General features: G+C 35.4%; 1 protein-coding gene across 1 annotated transcript in view; it reads left to right on the forward strand.

The window, feature by feature from the left end:
* MAP2 (microtubule associated protein 2) overlaps positions 1–15463 on the forward strand; it is a 75117-nt gene that overhangs the window by 11313 nt on the left and 48341 nt on the right. The window contains exon 2 of the mRNA XM_052656994.1: positions 14852–14965. Within this exon, the coding sequence (XP_052512954.1) occupies positions 14852–14965 (114 nt within the window). The remainder of the gene's footprint in view (positions 1–14851; positions 14966–15463) is intronic.

Below are 15463 nucleotides of genomic sequence, written 5' to 3' on the forward strand. Positions count from 1 at the left end.
TAGCTCAACTGGAATTCCATCACCTCCAGTAGCTTTGTTCGTAGTGATGCTTTAGTTGGTGCTAATGAATATTTTTGAAAGTGAGATGAAGAGAGATCCTGAAACTATCACAACACTATAAATCAGCTATACCCCAATACAAAATAAAAAGTTCAGAAAAAAGAAAAAAAAGGAAGAGAGAAAGTATTCATGTTCAATTTTGAGAATGGAAATTACATAAACAAAATAGGGCTACAAAAACTTTGAATATATTTGTGTAAATATTGTGTAAGCAATATATTTGTGAGAAAGATGATGTTAGGAATATTGGAACTAAAGAGGCAGATGGAGGAACATGGGAGGAGGCTGGATTCAGAGTAAAGACTGTAGAAGTGTTGACTAGCTCAATCAAGTTGGAATTTTGAAATACTGTTGTAAAGAGAGTATCATGGGGGGATATAGCAGAAGACTTGTTATGTTCTGCAAATGGGAGGGAAGATTTGGAGTGAAGAAAACATATCTTTGACTTAAGATAGAAGTAAGACATCTGATTAGAAATACCATCTTGATGATGAAAACACCTGAACTGGGAAGAATATAAAAAATCAGGATATATGACCTTTCTGAGACACATCCATAATCTAACAGCTAAGAAGTACACAGATTGGACAACTTTTCTTGTTCATTCTTGCAAAATAGAGTCTGATGTAAGAGTTGGCCTCAATAGAAAATGATACTGAAATATCCTGCAAACAGAACTCTAAAATGCACACCTTTGTTGATCTTCTGGCTTTAAGGAAAAGATTGCCTCACTACTATAAATCAGAAGGCCACATAAATTTCATTTCTGACAAATGGACAAACTGAATCTTAAAGAAAATGGATGCTCTAAGTCATAGACTTAATTATACTTCATTAAAGGAATATACTAGTATTGTCTTGGAGAGATGTTATATATCCTGTTTTTGAAGGTCAATCTAATTAATATATCACCAATGTTCTTCTACACTGCTTCATCTTTGAGTCTATAAAATTACTTGAAAATGTAAGTTCTTAGGTAATAAACAGCATTTCCCTATTGAATAACAGGGATATTTATTCACTAATTTTAGGAAAAATGTTTCAGTTTCAATCAGACACACTTCTCTGGTTTTCTTATTTTAAAAAATCTTAAAAGCTGCATGTAATTGAAGATTTTCTTTCCTTTTTGACATATTAAAAGATGCTCACATTTACATTTTCTAATTTTAATTATTTCAGTATTTAAAGGACAGTATTTAATTAAACTAGTTAATTTTATAAGCAGTTTTTAAAATGAATCAGTTCTTTGGATACTTTTTTCTCCTTGTTGCATTTCCATGCTACTATTCTTTATCTTAAGCTAAAGTGTAGGATTTTTTTCTTTAAAATTTATCTATTGGTTTTTTGAAAAATCAAGATTTGTGACTAAAGTTTTGGAAAGATTGGAATAAACCTGTTCTCCTGAGAGCTTTACCAGAATTGACTTTTCTCAAAAAAAAAAAAAAAATTGCACTAACTTGGCCTGTCTCACAAAGCATGTAAGACAGTTCTTCCAGGCCAGTTGTCATCCAGTTCATCTGTCTTGATTGTAGTAAAAAAAAAAAAAAAAAAAGAGAAAAGAAAAGAGAAATGAGTTTGAAGCAAGTACAGATGCCACTTTCAAAAGTTGCATTTTAGGAGAGGAAGTTCGTTCAGTCAGGATAACAATGATCTCTGTCCTGTTGAAAATATTTGGCATCCCACCTTTGACAGTTTTAAGCATGATATATCACCTTTGGCACCTACAGTTTGCAAGTATTTCTAGAGGTGTGCTTGCTATCAATGAGACCCTCTACACAAAGGAGATGTAGACTGAGATAGGTAAACAACACTGAAGCAAAATCATCAATGTAAAATTTTATTTCAACAGATAATTAGAGCGTATTTTCTAAAACAGTATTTGTATGTTATTTGTAAATTTCTGAAGATTACTTTGAAATTACTATTAATCGGGTTTGTTTATCTTAACATAAACTTTTTGTATCCCATAGTTGGAGAGAAATTCATTTAATAGGATGTTTCACGGAATGCATTAATCAATCCACAATACAAAGGATATTTTTATTCTAGAATAATTTTTGGCATAAAATTTTAAATTCTATTTGTCTTTGCTTTTTACTATCATAATAGTATAAATATAATGTTAGACTTGACACTTATTTTCTAACTTAAAAAATTATTTTCTTATTTGCAAATTCTCTTGATTTTGCTACTCAGGACCCTGGAAAAGATCCTTAACTATCAACAATTTTGCTTTTTGGAATTTTTCCAAAGAAACAGTCCTCCTTATATTATGGTTGAGCTCTAGTTAACAAACATTATTAAAGACTAAAAGAAGGATGACTCAAAATGATCTCTTTCTCATTTTTTGTTTTCTTTTCTGTCATAGCATTTTAGTTTTCAGAATTTCATAATGTAATTAATTCCACTGTCCCTTTTCCTGCAGTATAATTGAAACATGGTTCTCAGGTTATATATATTCCGTTATAATTTGTAATGATAAAGAATTACCGTATGTACTTAGTGACTTAAAAGTCTGCCAAGTCCTTTCAGGACTGATATAAAGAGAACATTTGTGAACAACATTTTATATAACTCCAGTGCTAAAAATAAAATAGGCAGTTGTAAAACAGAAACACTTAAAATACTTACATTTCATGAGAGACTAAGAAGAATCAAATAAGGTGGATGCTGTATATTATTATTTACACATTCATTCTTAGAACTATGTTAGGACTAGAGGCTTAAGCAAACTAATTACACAGAAGTCATGTTGGTCTATCTGTTTGCTGATTGAAGGTACACTATGATGTACTGTGACAAAAGCAATCTTCCTACGACATAGTTCCTAAATTCTGTAGGGTTCTAGGTCACAGGCCTCCAAAGATTGAAAATTATTACCTTGGGGATGAGATGGAGCCAACAAAATGTAGCTAAGCTGATGATTTTTACCTTTTTATTGTAACAGTTTTTCCCTAGATGAAATATTTCAGTTTATAGGAGTAACTGGTAAAGACTCTTCCTGATATATAGAGCACTTACACTTTAAAACTTTGCTCAATGGTTTCTTTCTTTTTTGGAATCTAGAGTGTTTTTCCATGTTTTCATTGTGTTCTCTGTCTCAGACATTCCTGGATTTGCAACTGTAGAAACAATAATTTCCCCGTATGAAATCTTAGACCTGCGCTGGTGCCCAAGTCTTTTGAGGTACCAAAAACAGATAAAACTTTGAAGACACAGATAGACCGTTATGTGCATGAATGCTGGCACATGCATAGATTGACACACACACATACACACGCACATGTGCAAGTGCTGTTCTGCACACACAGTACATTTTGTATTGTTTACCATGCAGTTACTCTAAGGATGAATTTTTTCAATCTCTCTTAGTTGTATTGATATTTCATCTCTTCATTAATGTTATTAATAATGTCTCCTGCTATATTCCTTTGTGTGATATGCTCAAGACAATACAGGCAGTAATCCAGTTTATCTCAAGTCTACAAGGAGTAGTACAGTTTTAATGGTTTTGACAAAATGCAAAACCTGAGCATTATGAGGCTCTAAAAGCATTTTATCAGTTCCCTCAGTGCCTTAATTATTGTGCTCAATTTATTGATATTAAACAGTTTGAAATTTTCAGAGAGCCATATTCCCCAAGACATTTCTTTCCCAAATTAATTTAGAATCAATAAAATATTGCACGCTGATCTAATTAGTAAATGTTTACTATATGAAATACAAACAACACTACAAATATGCACATATTACTACATTTAGATCCTCCAATACCACCAACAGCACAAACCTTTAATTAGAATATATAATTATAAAGCTAAGCCATCTTTGCTTGCTATATTTCTTCTGCTGTACCCTTAAAACTAGAAGTTAAATTTTCCAGTAGGTACTGTTTTTGATTGGTGTTTTGCCTTTCTAATTACTTTTGGTTCCATATATGTTGTTCTTAACTTGCAATATCCTTCTACTGATAACCATCTTAATTTACAAAGACTTTTCCCTTTGAGTAAATTACACATTGGGCCAATTCTATCCAAGTTCTAAGAACTTCATTTGAGTAGATTAAATTGGCGATCTAAACAAGATTGTGGATTCAAGCACATAGGTTGAAATAGGGAAAAAAGAGAAAGAGGGAAAATTCTCCTATAGTCATACACTGTACTCCTAATCCTAGTCCAAGTGGTTGCAAATGCCTTTCAGAAGAGGACCATGTGTGCGACTGTGAATGTACAGATCAGCCAAAATCTGTGGCCCTTACTAGAAAAATCTTAAAAAACAAACAAACCAAAAAAAAAAAAAACATGTTCTTCAACGAGATTGTCCCACTTTCCAGTACAATTTAAATATAGGAACACCATCTCTTGCTCATCTTCATAGCCTTGGTAATGACTAAGCATAGTTACATCATCTGGAGTGGGTACAATATAGCTTAAATTTAAGTACCTTTCAGAATGAACTTTGTGCAGTCATGATTCCCCATCTTAAATGCATTTTACTCCATAAACTAACATTACTGCAAAGGCGTTTTCCCTCATAAATTTATCCTTGTTTTAGTAAATCTTTGGAATTCATCTTTGAAGGAAAAAGCTGGTACGCAGAGATCTACAGCTGTCGTGTTGGCCAGGTGGCTAGGGTGACCCTTTGAGATCAATGGGAATCTGATTAGGAAGGGATATGCCAATGCTGGCCTCTTTAATAAGTACTAAGGTGCCAGAGAAACAAACAAAACCACCACCACAACAAAAACCAATCTGCTCTTTTAATTTCCTTCATCAACAGTTGATCATGGGTAACAGCTTCAGAGAGACCATTCACTCTCCAAATTAAGCTGGAGCAGAGGCAAGGAACTTTCCTTCTTTCCCTGTTTTTATGAATTTATCTAGGGTATTTATTTAGCCGAGCTCTTCGAACACAGTGCTTTCCTTGTTGACTAGTTTCCATCAGCAGCAGCAATTAGCTTCAGTTTCCTAGGCAACCATTCTCTACCCCACTGAGAAAAACCTTTTCTTGACAGGAGCATTCTGTCTAAAATTGTTTTGTTTTCCTTCTTTCACAAGTGTACAGTAGGCTTACTTGTCATTTCTTTTAACATAGCGCTATTATACTTATTATTCTTAAAAGCAAAAACACTTTCTGGCTTTTATATTCCATATGGTTGAATTTATTGTCAACGTCTCTTACTTTTCTCTTAACCTGAAAGAAATCAACAAAAATATATTCTCAGGCATATGCCAACTTGCTTGGATTTTTTTTGTTCACAGTGTAATCAGTGAGCCTTTACATATTCAAGTTATCTCAGCTGGTTGTGATGAAAACCCAAAAGGTACACATTAAAAATCAGACTTCTTTGTATACCAACAATGCCATATGTTGCTCAGAACCAGGTTGGAATTGTCAGGGCCACTGAGAAAGTTTCAGCTCCATTGTTTATAAATCAAACAAACAATATTGATAGATCAGTATAACAAAATAACTAAACCAAAAATAGGTGCTAAAAACAGGGCCTGACACTGGCAACAGAATTTGACGTGATAAAATAATGTGACCAGAAGTGCATAGTGGTATAGCTTGAATCAGCATCATGGAAAAAACTGGAGGATTGCAAACTGACTGTAAGTTGGTTGAATATCCCTGGGTCGGAAATATCCCCTGGAGAAGGAAATGGCAACCCACTCCAGTACTCTTGCCTGGGGAATCCCATGGACAGAGGAGCCTTGTCACAGAGGAGTTGGACGCAACTTAGCAACTAAACAACAGCAACATGGTATAAGGATAGAGTAAAATTTACCTTGTCGTTTTAGTTTTGAGAATAACTGGCAGGAGCCTGATACAGTCTGTTAGGCAATGACCCAAAATTCAAGCAAGAAGTTACTGGGAAAAACAACAGAATTGTCCTAATGTATGACAGAAACTGTCGGTCTTTACCTACATTTTGTCAGTCAAATGATGATAGTAGACTTGATAACAAAACTGTGAGTGTGATTAAAATAGTAATATAATTTAAATAAGCACTTTATATATATATATATATGTATATATATGTATTTCATTTAGTTGTCCCAACATACCAAAAGATGAATATCACTTCAGTTCCCCTTTTTAGATGGGGAAACTGAAGCTTAGAGAGAGTATTTACTTGCAGTTAGTAAGAGCTAAAGACAGGGCTTGATTCCAGATTTTTTGACACCAGAATCTGCTGCTGTTGCTAAGTCGCTTCAGTCGTGTCCGACTCTGTGCGACTCCATAGATGGCAGCCCACCAGGCTCCCCCATCCCTGGGATTCTCCAGGCAAGAACACTGGAGTGGGTTGCCATTTCCTTCTCCAACGCATGAAAGTGAAAAGTGAAAGTGAAGTCGCTCAGTCGTGTCCAGCTCTTTGCGACCCCATGGACTGCAGCCCACCAGGCTCCTCTGTCCATGGGATTTTCCAGGGAAGAGTACTGGAATGGGGTGCCATTGCCTTCTCCGTACCAAAATCTACTATGATATAAAATATCTGTACTACATTGATATAAATCAAAATGATATTCTAATGAGACAGTAAATTGCCTTTATCCATGATTTTGCTAGTTTTCCAACTTGGAAAATATGTTACTGTGTGGAATATATAATATTGACAGGAAATAGAAGTGCCTAGTGTAGCAACTTGTTTAATAACCTTGTATTGCAATATGTTTATTCATTATGTAGGAGAATATAAGTAGCTTAGCATCATATCTCCAAGGTATTATCAAGTAGGTTTCTTTGGATAAGAGCATGTCTCAGTTTCTTATACCTATTTACTTCCATTGGTGGTATATGCTTCCACCAAGAGATTTACCGAATAACAAAAATAAACATGCTTTCCAGAATTCAGTTCAGCCTCCTGAGGACTGCTTTGATCCTCTTGTGAATACCAACCCCGCGTCTGTTATTCAGAATATATTTACAAGACGGACTTCACTTTTTTACCTGTAGCTGTTTATCTCTATATTGATGATACAGTGTCACCTGTTGCTCTATTACCTGGGTTTTATCTTTAAATCCTTTATTTTATGTAAGCCTATAAGCAATGGCACCCACTCCAGTACTCTTGCCTGGAAAATCCCAGGGATGGAGGAGCACAGTAGGCTAAAGTCCATGGGGTCTCAAAGAATTGGACATGACTCAGCAACTTCACTTTCACTTTTCATAAGCAATAACATTATTTAAAGGTTATAAAATGGATTTATTTTAAAGAAGTTACTTTGAATGTTTTCAGTCTAGCTGATTTTTAGACAGATCATTTATCAGATTAGTTCCAAGTTATCCATTCATTTTGCTTAGGCATGACAAGACTTTATGGCCACATCATGAGCTATTTTTGTATTAGTTATAAAAACATAATGACACTGCTGGTAAAATTATACCAAGTTAATATTCAAGTACTGGTTGAAAGGTTTTCACTGAAATTCTAAATCCTTGACATTAACAAAATAAAGAATAAAATACATATTACACAATGTCCTTAAGACAATTTCTAACATAGACTAAAAATGTCCACTTCTGAAAATTTTAGATGTTCAAAAGAAACATAACTGATCCTTTCAGAATTTCAGATTACAGTAAGATGTGTCATGTTTTCAGCTGCGACTTCAGTTCAGTTCAGTCGCTCAGTTGTGTCCCACTCTTTGCAACCACATGTACTACAGCAAGCCAGGCCTCCCTGTTCATCACTAGCTCCTAGAGTTTACCCAAACTCATGTCCATTGAGTCAGTGATGCCATCCAACCATCTCATCCTCTGTCGTCCCCTTCTCCTCCTGCCTTCAGTCTTTCCCAGCATCAGGGTCTTTGCTAATGAGTCAGTTCTTCACATCAGGTGGCCAAAGTATTGGAGTTTCAGCTTCAACATCAGTCCTTCTAATGAATATTTGGGACCAGTTTCCTTTAGGATGGACTGGTTGAATCTCCTTACAGTCCAAGGGACTCTCAAAAGTCTTCTCCAACACCACAGTTCAAAAGCATCAATTCTTCGGCTCTCAGCTTTCTTTATAGTCCAACTCTCACATCCATACATGACCACAGGAAAAACCATAGCTTTGACTAGACAGACCTTTGTTGGCAAAGTAATGTCTCTGCTTTTTAATATGCTGTCTAGGTTGGTGCTAACTTTTCTTCCAAGGAGAAAGTGTCTTTTAATTTCATGGCTGCAGTCACCATCTGCAGTGATTTTGGAGCCCCCCCCAAAATAAAGTCTGTCAGTGTTTCCACTGTTTCCCCATCAATTTGCCATAAAGTGATGGGACCAGATGTCATGATCTTAGTGTTCTGAATTAAGCCAACTTTTTCACTCTCCTCTTTCACTTTCATCAAGAGGTTCTTTAGTTCTTTGCTTTCTGCGATAAGTGTAGTGTCATCTGCGTATTGAGGTTATTGATAGTTCTCCCAGCAATCTTATTTCAGCTTGTGCTTCATCCAGTCCAGCATTTCTCATGATGTACTCTACATATAAGTTAAATAAGCAGGGTGACAATGTACAGTCTCAATGTACTCCTCTCCCAATTTGGAGACAGTCTGTTGTTCCATGTCCAGTTCTAACTGTTGCTTCTTGGCCTGCATACAGACTTCTCAGGCGGCATGTCAGGTGGTCTGGTATTCCCATCTCTTTCAGAATTTTCCACAGTTTGTTGTGATCCACACAGTCAAAGGCTTTGGCATAGTCAATAAAACAGAAGTACATGTTTTTCTGGAACTCTTGCTTTTTCAGTGATTCGGTGGATGTTGGTAATTTGATATCTGGTTCTTCTGACTTTTGTAAATCCAGCTTGAACATCTGGAATCTCATGGTTCACGTACTGTTGAGCCTGGCTTGGAGAATTTTGAGTGTTACTTTGCTAGCATGTGAGATGAGTACAGTTGTGTGGCAGTTAGAGCATTCTTTAACATTTCCTTTCTTTGGAGCAAAAGCAAAAGCAACACCTATTTGTGGATGTGACTGGTAATGGAAGTAAAGTCTGATGTTGTAAAGAGCAATACTGCATAGGAACCTGTAATGTTAGATCTGTGAATCAAGGCAAATGGAAGTGGTTAAACAGGAGATGGCAAGAGGGAACATCGACCTTTTAGGAATCAGCAAACTAAAATGGCTAGAATGGGTGAATTTAACTCAAGATGACCATTATATCTACTACCATGGGGAAGGATCCCTTAGAAGAAATGGAATAACCATTATAGCCAACAAAGAATCTGAAATGCAGTACTTGGAAGCAATCTCAAAAACGAAAGAATGATCTCTGTTCACATCCAAGGCAATCCATTCAATATCACAGCAATTGAAGTCTATGCCCCGACTAGTAATGCTGAAGAAGCTGAAGTTGAAGACTTACAGGACCTTCTAGAACTAACACCCAGAAAAGATGTCCTTTTCATTATAGGGGACTGGAATGCAAAACTAGGAAGTCAAGAAACACCTGGAGTAACAGGCAAATTTGGCCTTGTGAAGATCCGTGTTAACTCTCAGTGAAGTATAATGAATAGTACTTTGTCAATTTATTCATAATCTGTATTCATCTTTAATCTTCTGAATGACTAAATCCTACTCAAAATTTTATATGTATAATGGTTGGGAGGAAAACTTAACAGCAAAAAATTAGAGAGTAAGAAAGGGAATAAGAATGTAGAACAAGTAAGCAATGAAGGATTAAAATGTAGTCTAATCTCTTCATCACAAAAAGAATGTTTCATGTTGCTCATTGTCCTCAGCAGTAAATAAGGGTTATCATGCTTCTAGAAACAGTCTAGAAGACAGACCCTCGATAATTGGGACTTACTGGCTGAATCTAGAGCGGATGGTAGCCCAGAACCTACACAGCCAAAGAAGTTTGTATGAAGCCAGAAAATAGATAAGTAATATGCCTCTATCTTTGTCTATGGAAAGAAAGCAACGATAACAACCAGAAAAACTGGCCATCAACATAGGTAATCACAGAGTAATCATACTATCCTATAATTCAACATAAATAGCCTCGTTGGGCTGGAACTCTTACTGCATATCACCATTGCTCTCTCTTTAAGTAAAAATATAAAAGTAGAGAACTCAGAACAATGTATGACTGAGAGAAAATAAAAACATCTTGGTGAAGAACTAGTGGGAAATCTTTTTATTTGAGTTCTTGATGTGCCAGGCCTGTTCTAATTTTGAGTTCCTCACAACAACCTGTGAGATGGGTATTACTATCATTTCCATTTTTTTTGGTTGAGGAATTGAAACTCAATGAGTTTGAGTAAAGTTCTAAAGATGAAGTAACCAGATGGTAGCAATGCTGGAATTTATGCCCACATATCTCTGCTTTAAAGTCCATGTGACTTTGTCTAATTTACACTATAAAAGATAGTAATATTCTAGATAGACAGAAAGATATGATAGAAAGGTGGATGGAAGGATGGTGGTATTTAATAAATACTTGTAGAATGAATATATATAATTTTGTAATTAGCTATAATTATATATATATATAATCACACACATTGTAACTCATAATTTTTATAGGTCTGATTTTTTGACTGTCTTCCTTTATCTTTTGTATATGTTTGACATGTTTACCATTAGTCTTCCCTGAACTTTACCTGAACCCTGAGTAAATTTGCCCCTGTTCCAAAAGCCAGGCTATAACGATGAGGCTCCCTCAGGAGATCTGCTGATTAGGCCTCCAGTGGGAAAAGGCCATCCTTCATGTGGGAAGCTGCCATCTCTACACTGATGACAGCCTTTGCTTAGAGAAAGATTTTTAAATTGACTGGACCATTTGAAACCCCTGAGCAACCCTATGTTTGTGTTTTCCTGAATAAAGTGTTAAATTATAATAATATTAGAAAATACACTTATTTTCTAGTTTTTAAGTTTTAACAATATTATTTTCCCCAGAATGGAATATAACGTGTCATGAACTTGGTTCCCACACAGCCTATTTGATTATTCTAAAATAGCTTTCTTATAATCTGTGAAATTCCTTTGTAAAAAAAAAAAAAAAAGATCAGTTCTCCTAAGATTGGGCTAAATTATTTTACTAGTTTTGATTAAATGCCTACAAATATAAAATCAGCTTATTCAACCATGAAACTCAAACACATTTAAATTAATGTTCTTTGAAACAGCAAACCCAATAAAATGTCCTGCTACTTTCCATCTAAATTAATATTGTTTTGCTAAAAGTAAACTATCACTGATAAAACATGTGGTACTAGCTGATATAGTGCATTTTACTGAAGTTGGCCCTGTCTAAACTGATTGGAGAAGGCAATGGCACCCCACTCCAGTACTCTTGCCTGGAAAATCCCATGGACAGAGGAGCCTGGTAGGCTGCAGTCCATGGGGTCGCTAAGAGTTGGGCACGACTGAGTGACTTCACTTTCACGCATTGGAGAAGGAAATGGCAACCCACTCCAGTGTTCTTGCCTGGAGAATCCCAGGGATGGGGGAGCCTGGTGGGCTGCCATCTATGGGGTCGCACAAGAGTCGGACACGACTCTGCAAAATGGGAAAATTTAGACAAACTTCTCTCAAAGTTCTTTTAGCTCTAAAATTGTGTGATACTATGAATTAAGTTGTATAAGTTAAAACATCCTTATAAAGATGAATTGTATCTTTGCTACTTGATACTGTAATTATTCCATACTTGTTTTTGATAGTAAAGAAAAAGGATCCTTCATCATTGAAATTAAAATGAGTGCAAAGTAGACTAATTTCCTTGTGGTAGATGTTTTTTTATAAATATGATGAAAAAATTCTGTAGAATTTTGTTTCTAATTTAGAAGCGACTTAGCAGCAGCAAACTGATTGGAGACAAGTTATGATTCAATTTTCCCTTTATTTATCTCTGTTTAGAATATTTTGAAAGCCTGTACAGTGCCTAAAGATGTCATTTGACCTACACCTCATGTAAATACATTCTTTATTAAGTCCACCTGTGTTCTCATTAGCCAAGAACGTGTAAACTAATTCTCCATGGTGTCAGAATTATTGTAAATATACTCTCAAGCAAAATGACTGGTATAATTATGTAGCTCACTTGTAATTTGTTCACATAAATTAGCAGATATTTGTATTATTTTTATTGGACTGTCTTCCCAATTTAAACAAATTTAATTTCTTAACTACTCTCAGATCCTGGAAATGTCTTCAGAAAGTACAGGAGAATTTTGGAACCTCATTTAAGAAATACTTTTCTAGAATGCTTCAAAATCTTAAGAATACAATGAATTATATAAATGGGGGGGTTAAGTTAGTAAATATAGTAACAGGCACAGATTACTTCTGAATTTGTGTAAATATTATGAACAAAGCTTTTCATGTTGATTTTTCATCCTTTCAAAAAATTGTGTTAAAGGTCCAATCTGGATAAAGTTCACTGAGAGAAGCTTTGAGAATTGCAACAATGCTAGAGAGAAAATCTTTGACTTGGGAAACTACAAAGTAGTGGAGATAAGGCTTGTGTACGAGCACAGTTTCACATAAGATATATTTCCTTAGTGCTATCGGGAAATACTAATGTGCATAGCGCCAACAGGGAGATGCAGGAATGATCCAGAAGATGCATTGGTTTTATATATATCCCATTTTCTGGAGTGTTTGTTCCGCGTCTCCACTGCATTCAGTTCTCCATAAAACACTTGGATGCTAGAAGTTCTAAAATTACTCTATTGATTTTTAAATGTCTGAATTTCATTGAAAGTTAATATATGTAAGTGGCAATTCACAAAACGTAAACTGATTCTTTTTGTTATATTATTAAACAGTGTGGACAACAAAGAAGTGTCTCCAAGTGTATTTAACTTTCTGTGGCCCGTTTTGCAGTATTCTTTCCATTGATAATGTCACTCTGGGAGATTAGCCTTTCAACCCAGCAGCTTGGCTTCATGGAAACACGCAGCCCTTCTTCCTCCCCTGTCCTCCCCACCAAATAGCATAGCAGTTACAGTGCTTAATCCTTACAATGCTTTAATGATTGTTATTGTCACATGTTTACCTGCAAAAGCTAAAATGGAACTAAAATGCTAATAAAATAATACTCTCTTAGAAATAAAATATTCATCTTCTTGAGGTAAATTATCTATTGCAATTTCTAAGATAGTCTTCAAGATATATAGGTAGGTAGATAAATGATTAGATAGATAGATATTGGTTAATCACTTGTTACATAGTCTCCAAATATAATCAGGAAGAGCGATAGTGTACGTTAGATACATGAATAGACAAGCAGATCTGCGAGTTTATTTCCTTGGTTCATACCTTTAAAGGAGTTCATATATTTCCTTTAGTAATTCACACATGACGGCTAAAGAATTTTTTGGTTATTTTTCCATTATTCCTTCTGTTGTTCTGTTTAAGAGGAAGAACATCATAATAGTTAGAAAACCTGGGTTCTAATATGTTTTGCCTCCATCAGCTGTGTGAACTTGAGCAAATCTCATCAATATACCCAGCCTTTGTCTCCTCATCTGCAAAATGGGAAAATTTAGACAAACTTCTCTCAAAGTTCTTTTAGCTCTAAAATTGTGTGATACTATGAATTAAATTGTATAAGTTAAAACATCCTTATAAAGATGAATTGTATCTTTGTTACTTGATACTGTAATTATTCCATACTTGTTTTTGATAGCAAAGAAAAAGGATCCTTCATCATTGAAATTAAAATGAGTGCAAAGTAGACTAATTTCCTTGTGGTAGATGTTTTTTTATAAATATGATGAAAAAATTCTGTAGAATTTTATCTCTAATTTAGAAAATATTTTTAATCTCAAAAGACTTCTTTCCTTTTTAGTTGATGATATATGGATCATCATTGCCTGGATTTTTTCTGACAAGGTTGTATAAAGTTAGCATTGACATGGCTCAGCAGATGCTGTGACAGTCCAGAAACTAGTGATCAGGCATCTCACAGACTGATCTGTTTAATGATGAACCTCCCTCTCAGTCTAGCTTTTTAAAATGAAACTATTGCACTGCCTATAGGGCTTTCCTGGTCACTCAGCAGTAAAGAATTCACCTGCTCACACAGGAGATGTGGGTTTGATCCCTGGGTTGGGAAGATCCCCTAGAGAATTAAATGGAAACCCACTCTGGTATTCTTGCCTGGAAAATTCCATAGACAGAGGAGCCTGGTGGGCTACAGTCCATGGAATCACAAACAGTTGGACGTGACTTTGTGACTAACAACAACAACAATTACACTAAGTTGAATATATATCATATGACCTCAAATATCTTTAAACCATCTACTATTGAGAAAAGGAGCAGCTCTTTAGAAAGGGACTATCTGATACATCATTTCCATGTATTCCACTCAAATTTTATCTTCCCAGGTTTTTCTTAATCTCTCTTGTTCATACTGAAACCAGATAGTTATTTAATCACAAATTCACATTTTGAAGCATCTTCCTGTGATTTTAAATCATGGTATTTGTTCAGATTAGCATAGAAGCATGTTTTACTGGGTACAAAATAATACATTATTTCTGTTTATATAAACAGGTTTTTTTTTAATTATTATTGTTTAAACTGCCATACAGGTTGTTTTCGTTAGTTCTGTGTGCATTTCGCTTAGCTCCCAGAATGCCAGCTCCTTTTATTTTTTTTCTCTGTCTCTGTCTCTCTTTTTCTTTTTTGGTAATGTGTTTGTGTGTGTGTTTATCTGCAACTTATCCTATTGCACTTTTTAGGGAGAAAGACAGTGAAATACAATTCTAATTGACTGTATTGTTTGATTAATTTTCCTCTTTGCCACCTGTTTTCGCTGGCTCATTTTATTTTCTTTTGTTACAATTTATTACAGAGGAGGTGTCTGCAAGGATAGTTCAAGTAGTCACGGCGGAAGCTGTAGCAGTCCTGAAAGGTGAACAAGAGAAAGAAGCTCAGCCTAAAGATCAACCTCCTGCTCTGCCTTTAGGTAAATGAGAAAGTCTCAGGCCAGGGGCAGTGTCTGCTGCACCTCAATCACAGGATCAAGTCTTCACATTCAAAGATAGGCCATATCTCGTACTCCATCTCTACTTGTGGCATTCCTCAAATGCCTCTGTTGGGATGCACTGGGACCTATTTTCACTTTTCTCAACAGGCTCATTGTGGTATTTCAGTAGTCTTTAGGACAGTCAACTTCTAATTACACTTTGCCCCTAAATTGCCCTTCATTTTTCTTTTCCAGACCACTAGAAATAGTTATTAAAAAAATTAAGCCAATGCACTTTGACGTCATGGCCCCCACTCAGGAAAATGTTCTAATGCTTTAATTAGAGATGATTGTTTCCCTTTATGGGTTTTGGTTAATGATTATCTATACTACAGTCTCTGGGGTCTCCCTGAAAAGGCTACCAAAACCTATAGCCAGAGATTGTTAGAATCATCAGCGGCTAGTACCTTATATGGGATTCAATGATTGAATCCCATA

Source organism: Budorcas taxicolor, chromosome 2 (genome assembly GCF_023091745.1).
Source record: "Budorcas taxicolor isolate Tak-1 chromosome 2, Takin1.1, whole genome shotgun sequence".
Lineage (NCBI taxonomy): Eukaryota > Metazoa > Chordata > Mammalia > Artiodactyla > Bovidae > Budorcas > Budorcas taxicolor.